Consider the following 8,164-nt stretch of genomic DNA (forward strand, 5'->3'; position numbering starts at 1 on the left):
ATTACATCCTGACTATATTCTAATTTTGTAAAAGAACAAATTATGTTTTCTGTTTCAGAGTCGTATTCTGGAGATACTACAAAATGCTGCCCATGTCACCAGAGCTGCCTATGAGCTGATACAAGATCACAGCCTCTTAACGTGGATACTGCACATCTTAGAGAAAAGGTAACTAGGAAAATACTAGTGAAATGGGAACAATTTTACTCTCCACAGTAGAATAATTATGCAACTGAGTATTAAAAGGGGGGTGACCCGTACGGAGATGGCCTGTCAGTGGTTGTGACATTTGGTGCCTAGGGCTGTACTGGCAGGACTTGCTAAAGTGTTCCTTTGTGTTTCTGAAAATAAAATCAAAAGGCTTTAAGGTTGTAGTGGGAGGGATGATGGGGAGGGGCTTCATGTTTTTGATAACACTTTCTTGAAAAACTTAGAAAACAAAATGGCATCTTATTTTATATATATATATGTGTATGACACTTTCATTTCAAATACCCACAATTCACATCCTGCTGTAGGACCTCCTACACAGTACTTGGTATGATAATGAATTTGAGCTGGCTACAGCATTCCTCCTCCCACTTCTTCCTCCTCCCCTCGTCTCTCCCTCACGTATGTGCACACGTGTGCGCTCACACACACACACACACACACGCACGAAATCACTTTTGCAGAGGTTCCCCTGGCAGGTCCAAGCAAGGTTTCAGGATTATCTGCAGTGCGATGGGCCTGAACAGGTTCCCAGTGAGCAACCCACAGTAACAACTGCAGACTGTGTATGGTACCCAAGAGCTGGTGCTGGGGACAAGTACTGCTTCCCTGTTGTGTACCTCTCTTTGCTATAGTTTGGTACATTTGGAAGTGCAAAAAGTCTGGGTTTGGCCTCTGGCACCCAATACTGATTTTGTGATTGTACTTCTGAGGAGTATTCTTCTTGCATCCTCCGTACAAAAATGAGATTGTTCCCTCCTTCCTTAGAATAACAAAGTAAATATGGCTCCTGGTATCATGCTGTATGGCTCCAAAAGTGCACTAGAATATGGTGATGGACTGGTTTCTGGTTAGGATGTGCCTTCCAAATGCTTCTTTTTGCTTTTTTTTTTTTTGTTTTTCAGGTTTCTGGAAAACAAGCTATTAAATAAAATTATTTCCTTAGTCCATACTCTATGGGTAACAAATTTAGGAAGCAAGAGAGAAAGCAAGAATCAGTCCCAGGAGAACAGGAAGTTTCTTCCTATTCAGCTTGTAAATGAATTTCTCTATGTTTTAATCACATTAATCAAACACATTCGGTAAGTCCTTTTTTTTTTTTTTAATCAATTTGCATCTCATCCTCTGTCCGGTTTAAAATTTTATTAAGGCTAGAAAAATTTCTTGATCTCTGGTAGTTTAATGCTATTTTTCCCCTTCAGTTTGAATTTTGAGCAGTCAATTTTGTTGAGATTTCTTTGACATGAAAGTTTAGTTGTTTCAGTACATGGGGAATAAAATACTAGCTGATGCACAGTTACTGTCAAGGTCTGCATCCTTAATTACTGGCCATTTTTAAGCTGCTATGAATTGACTTTTTCCTGCTGGATTAGAGCCTGCAGTTAATGATGCTATTTGCTGCAAGGATCTTTCATACTCTCTGAAGATTTAGACTTTTTGTGTCATCCCATGCCTGCAAATTGTACAAGGACAAGCTGTGCAAAGTTCTACACGATGATGTTAAAAAGGGGTCAGTCTCTCCAGATGGATTTAACCTGTGTAAGCACAGAGGTTGCAGCAGGGATAGTAGAAAGCAAATGGGTAACCAGTACTGTTTGCGTTCATATAAGCACCTGTAGCTCTTTGTGCAGACAAGTATTGCCACAGTCTGGAGAAGCTATTTTTATTTCCTCAAAATTCTGAAAAATTAATGCAAAATAAAGACACGTAGGTAAAGCTCCAGAGCTCTGTCTTCCTTCTGTGCTTCTGCCTTTGCTATTTACAGGCAGGAGGGCAAAGACTATGTTTCATGGTCAGTTCTGCCAAACACTAATGGAGCAAAGTAGTGGGGATTCAGTGGGAATGAAACTTAATTATTTCTGCATCCTGTGAAAGAAAAATATATGTCTGGAGAACTGCAGGAGAAAACTGTAGGAAGAAAACTGTGAGGAGAAAAAATCCGTACTTATTTTATTAAGGAGCATGTGGAAAAATACATAGCCCTTTTGTTTTCTTTTCATAGGACTAACGTAGATCTAGCCAAACTGACTCAGTTTTTCAGTACACTCAATTCCGTGCTGGAATATCGTGCTATAGTTGTTGAGGCCTTCAAAGAAATGAGCCGGTTCACTGTGAATGACAGCGTTCTCTCCAACAAAGAGATCCTGCTGCTGCTGCATAAGTGGAGTGTCATTGAAAAAGACCTGCAACTGCAAGAGGATATGCAGACTCTTGCTCAGAAATACCAAATCAAAGAACTGCTTAGTAAGTACTAAAATATTTCAGAAAAGTAGTATTGTTGAGGTTCTTACAAGGTAACCACACAAGTGAGGCAAGCTTCATGGAAAGAAGCATTAATAACTTTGCCAGACAATCTGATATAGGTTGGGGGAGGAGGAATGGAAATGAAAAACTGTTTTTCAGGTCTTCGTTGTAGTGATTTCTAACTTTAACACGATTCTAGAAGCTTTGTAGAAATATCATATTAAAAAGAGAGAGAGCTTTAAAATGAAACTTATTTGCAGATCTCGCATCAGGCTTTGGAAAATTGTATTCTTCAGAGCAATCTTAAACAAAAAAAAAGGGTGCTTGGAGGCTTTGTGCTCCGAGATTTGGACCGTTCTGAGTGTGCACAGGGGGTCTGAAATTGAAAATTGATTAAATAATAGCAGCAGAGCAAGCAAAACTCATAGAATTATAGAATGGTTAGAGTTGGAAGAGACCTTAAAGATGATCTTGTTCCAGCCCCCCTGCCATGGGCAGGGACATCTGCCACAAGACCAGGTTGCCCAAAGCCCCATCCAGCCTGACCTTGAACACCTCCAGGGATGGGGCATCCACAACTTCCCTGGGCAACCTGTTCCAGTGTCTCACCACCCTCACACTAAAGAATTTCTTTCTAGTATCTAATCTAAATCTCCTCTCTTCCAGTTTAAAACCATTACCCCTTGTCTTATCACTACACTCCCTCATAAAGAGTCCCTCCCCGTCTCTCCTGTAGGTACTGGAATGAAATAGTTAATTTTTCTTATTGTCTTCAGTGTTGGAAGGAAGCAAAAATACATTTGGACTTGTATGACTTCTCTCTTGTTGTCTCTCTGAATAAAATGTAGAAGGAACTTTGTAGTGGGAGGTGTTAAACAACACTGGTTTCTTGGAAATACAGGTGCTCTTGGTGCACATTAAAACTTCTGTAGCTTTCTTTAAATGTTCTGAATCAGTTAAACTATTTTTTTAAAGTATCACTGTATTTAAGGGATACTATTAAGGCTTTAGCTTTTCTAAACTTTCTCATAACCTTTTAGTGGTTTTCTGAGGATTTTTAGAGAATTATAGTGACATCTGCAACTTACTATATATGAGGTTTTAAAAAAAAAATGTGGCTCCAAGCCGCAGCAGCTTATAAAATAGTCAGAAATATGGGTCCTTATCTGATTTTTTTTTTTTTTTTTTTCCCCTGAGGTTACATTTCAAGAGTTGTCCCCATCCCCCACAGCCTCTGGGAAAAAAAGACACTGAAATGCAGTTAGGTGGTTTTAAGCTGCAGAGTGCAACACGAGGGAAATTTCTGATGATTTTCTTGGTGACTCCTTGAGAGCAGACAGATGGCCATCAAACGCACCGCCCAATGTGGTGACGTGGGTGGCATCTAACGGAGGGCAGCCCCGCCTGAGGAAGTTTTCCTGTCTGTTTGTCTCCTCCCTGGGGGTGTGAAAAATTGATGTGCCCTTGGTTGACATCACCTGGCCAGCCAGACACCCAGCCAGGAGATGGCTCTGCTGGAGGAAGGCAGACTTTGCCGCTCCAGCCTGTGTCATTCAAAAGCTTCCTAGCTGCGCTGGTGTCTCCTTCCAAGGGCAGGCCCAGGAAATAGTATTTCTCATGAGGTCTTACTGGCCAAACTGGATCTCGTGGACCTCTGAAATACTGCCACAGCCTGGCTGGGCTTTTGGCCAGGGCCTGGGTGAAATGGCTCACCTCAAAGTTAGGTGATCCAGCTCCAAAAGCCTTTCAGCCTGTGAGTCACCGGGAGCTGCCTGTAGGCCGTTAGCTCTGAATTGCATAGGCTCAATTAGGCTGCTAAATGAGCCTAGTACTTATCCTTTTAGCGACTGAAACAGCACGTGATGCCATCTTTCTTGCATAGTTTTGTACCAAGAGAATCCTTTGGAGTATCAGATGTTTATTCACAGAATCACAGAATGGTCAGGGTTGGACGGGACCTTAAAGATCATCCAGTTCCAACCCCCTGCCCTGGGCAGGGACACCTCCCACCAGATCAGGTTGCTCCAAGCCCCATTCAGCCTGGCCTTGAACCCCTCCAGGGATGGGGCATCCACAACTTCCCTGGGCAACCTGTTCCAGTGTCTCTGGTGGTGTTTTTCTTCTTACAGGAAATATTAAAGAAAAGAACAAATCTCAAGCCTCATCTCATGCATATCATCACATTAAAAAAAAGAATGAGGTAGAAAGAGAAGACAACACTGCTGCGGACCTGAAAGTCTCCGAGCTGGAGAAATGCAGAGACCATCTGAATTCCATACTTGCCCACTGGGAGCCTGTTTTCCCAGCGCCTCCCACCAAACATCCAGGGGAGCCCCTCCAACCTGCTGACCTTGTGGATGAAACCCTCAGTCTTACTTGTGCCTCCGCTTACGTAGTAACCAAATGGCTCATCAAGTCCATGGTTGAGCACAGCCTCAATATGCAAAACGTTTCATTAACTCTGCGGTGGGTACAGAATTGCATCTTGCCCCATCAGGTGGTGGTGCAGGAGGTGCTCAGGGATGAGACCTTGAGAAACAACGTCTTCAGGTTTTACAGCCGGGTCTGCGAGGCCGGCAGCGGGACGGCGGGTCTCTGTGAAGAGCTCTGTTTGTTCAGTTCCATCATGCTGCACCTGATGGAGGCCCAGGGCCTCACCAAAAGCAGCTTCCATGGACTCATGAAAACGTTGTGCCTGTCGGCAGCGACGGAAGAGGATGCGAACAAGAAAGGTAACTAGCCCTTTCCTTTTCACTCACGCTGCCAGGTTGTGAATGGTAGAAAATAGGTGGTTTCATGTTATTTCACTGAATTTCACTGAATTTTTAGAGTTGGAAGGGACCATAGAGATTATCTATTCCAACTCCCCTGCTGAAGCAGGATTGCCTAGAGCTTGTCAGAGCATGTTACTCAGGACTGCATCCAGGCGGGTCTTGAAAATCTCCAAAGAAGGGGACTCCACAACCTCCCTGGGCAGCCTGTTCCAGGGCTCTGTCACCCTCACTGTGAAGAAGTTTTTCCTCATATTTGAGTGGAACCTCTTATGTTCCAGCTTGTGCCCATTGCTTTTAATTTCTCAAAAGTCTGAATTTTTGCCTGTGTCTGTTGTGCTCATCACTTCACAAAGAAAAAGCTATGTCTTGGTGGTATGGGCACAGGGCTTGGTAGCACAGAATAGGGTCACGCTGTAGGGGTTTCTGATAGTTCAACAGTCATACCCCCCAAAGAAACTCGCCTTCCTAGGATGAAAATGGAAATCAGTGAGATACATAAAAGGCAATTCCAAGGAGAAAAATAGCCTGCAATAAATGAGTCCGTATGGGTATTGGGTTCTGATCCATATACATCCATACACATACTGTTCAATGTTACCATTTGATTGCAAAAACCACAGGTCAGATTTCAGATCTTTTTATTTAAAGATATCAGAAGGGTGTGCTAACAAGAAACTGTTTTCTTCTGTTAGTGGGGGGAGGATCATTAGCTGTATATGAACAAAAAACCCACAAATTTTCCATGTAGGAAAAGAGTCAGGAAACTATTTTAAAATGTGGGTCTGGAGATAAACCAGTTTGGTTTTCTATTACTGTGTGAAAATAGAAGAATATGCGTTCTGATTTTTCTCTAATTTTTCTTCCACAGCTGTTTGTGTATTCCTGACTTCTGTTTACATTGGGGACATATGGCTTGGAGCACTGGAGCCAGATATGTTAATAACCCATGTCAAATTGATCTGCAGTAGTACAGATGATGAACTGGAAACTCATAAACAAGGAGAAGAAACTATTATGGCTCTTTGTAAAACCCTTTACTCTGCTACGTTGGGGCATTAATTCAGTGAACTGACGCTTAATCTTTAATGTTATGTGCTCTGCCGTCGCTGCTGCGAGCCATGAAACCCTGCCGAACTGTTCTCCATACAAATCTAACGTGTTTTGTCATAAAGATCAATATTTTATTACTGTGTACAAACTCAGAGGGGGGAAATTGCATTCATCATCTCTCAGTGGAACATTAAAGCCATAATTTCCCTTTTCTTAAACAGTATGGGACACTGAATGTTCTTTATATCATTTTTATTACAGGCATTTTTTTACTTTATGAAGAAGCAAAAAAGAGTGATTAGTGCATTGCCTCTGGACTGTATTTCAGTCCCTGAGTAGTTAAAATCCATCTTTTCTCCAGTGTAAGATGGGGAAAAGACCGCAGAACTTCACCACAATGTGGTATAAGTGCAAAGAATTGAGCAGTCAGGGGTTTGGCCACGATGATTTGCTATTTCTTGAAGAACCCAGTTTCTTTCATGATATATGACACCAAAACCAGTATGAACAGAAGACTCTGAACACTGGAATGATGATGGTCTGGGATCCTTCTTGTTTTTAAATTAAACTGCTTTTGAAAGCATCTGTATCAGAGCTGGTCTGGTTTTATTCTTTCTGTTCCGTTTGGGGTTTTTTAATCAAAAAAAGCCCTGACCATCACCACTGCTGGAACTTGCAACAAAGGCCTATCTTCCCTCCACTCTCAAAAGATGAGAGATGGAACTAAAACCCAAATGACTTGCTGCTCATTGATTATACATGGTTTTTATTGGAAATTCTCTGTGAAATCTGATAAATTTTTTTTGACTGTGGCCTCGAGGGCAGTTTAACGTACCGTTCGAGATATGCAAACATTCAGAGCCTGAACTTGAACCTTTGAAATGTAAAACAGGATTTATTAAATTGACTCATGAATATGTGCTGTGCCTAGGTACTTTGTACAAATTCAGTACGGGGGAAAAAAATCAGAAATGCACACTCCTTGTGATGTTTATGTAATGTGCTTTTTTTTTAATAAAAAAAAAAAGTGAGACACAAATAATGAGGATTGCTTCTGCATGTAAATATTCTTGTCCTAAAAAAGCCATAATATCTATATCAGACTTGATTTAAAAGTAAAAAATAGTTCTTGAAAAAGCTGTGAGTCCTATTAGAGGCTAAATTTTGTGTCATGTAAAATCTCTAGGGTGTGACAGCAGGAAATTTTGTTTGCTCTGGAAAAGCCAGGCAAAATGAAACCAAAGGAGTTCCAAACCGAGAGATGTCTTACCCTCTCATCTAACTGGAAAAGAAAATACTCATGACACGTAGGGGAAGAGTTTTCCAGCTCTCTTGAGGGACTGAGCACGTTTAAGTGGTTTATAGTGTGATTTTGTGGAGAGAATTACAGAAATGAGGTGAGACCATTCAACCAACCTGAGGCCAGTCATGCAGAAAGAGATTCGGGTAGAGAAAATCTATCTTAATTGGCAATAAATTAATTTTCCCTAAGTCGAGTCTGGTTTGCCCTTGATGGTAGCTGGTGAGTGATCTCCCTATCTTAATCTTAATCTTTTTCATCCCATTTCCCTGCCCTGTCCTCCGGCTGAGGCGGGCTGGCAGCCAGGCAGGGCCAACCCACCACAGTACCTGGTGTGGTGCAGAGTAGCCCTTCCCATCCCTTAATAAATCAACAAAACCCCGAACCTAAATGCCACAACCCTGGTGTTACGCGGTCTCTGAGCTGCAAGCCCAGAATGTTTTCGGGCGTGCGCTTGCCTGCATTGTAAGGGCCTTTCGCGTGCCCTTCGGCCAATTTGGCTTAAAAAAAAAAATAAAATTAATTGTGTAAGTGTGGCACCTGCGGGAGCGGAATTCCTGTGTTGAAGCTCAGTCAGTTGGAAAGG

General features: G+C 42.1%; 1 protein-coding gene across 2 annotated transcripts in view; it reads left to right on the plus strand.

The window, feature by feature from the left end:
* The window catches only part of URB1 (URB1 ribosome biogenesis 1 homolog (S. cerevisiae)), a 59,947-nt gene extending 52,641 nt beyond the window's left edge, over nt 1-7,306 (plus strand). For both annotated transcript variants that reach the window (XM_014938259.1, XM_014938258.1), the window contains 5 exons: nt 59-168; nt 1,116-1,292; nt 2,213-2,454; nt 4,584-5,186; nt 6,097-7,306. In XM_014938259.1, the coding sequence (XP_014793745.1) occupies nt 59-168; nt 1,116-1,292; nt 2,213-2,454; nt 4,584-5,186; nt 6,097-6,287 (1,323 nt within the window). In that variant the 3' untranslated portion in view covers nt 6,288-7,306. The remainder of the gene's footprint in view (nt 1-58; nt 169-1,115; nt 1,293-2,212; nt 2,455-4,583; nt 5,187-6,096) is intronic.
* The last annotated feature ends 858 nt before the right edge of the window (nt 7,307-8,164 follow it).

The sequence above is a fragment of the Calidris pugnax genome, unplaced genomic scaffold (genome assembly GCF_001431845.1).
Source record: "Calidris pugnax isolate Ruff unplaced genomic scaffold, ASM143184v1 scaffold25, whole genome shotgun sequence".
NCBI classification, from domain to species: Eukaryota; Metazoa; Chordata; class Aves; order Charadriiformes; family Scolopacidae; genus Calidris; species Calidris pugnax.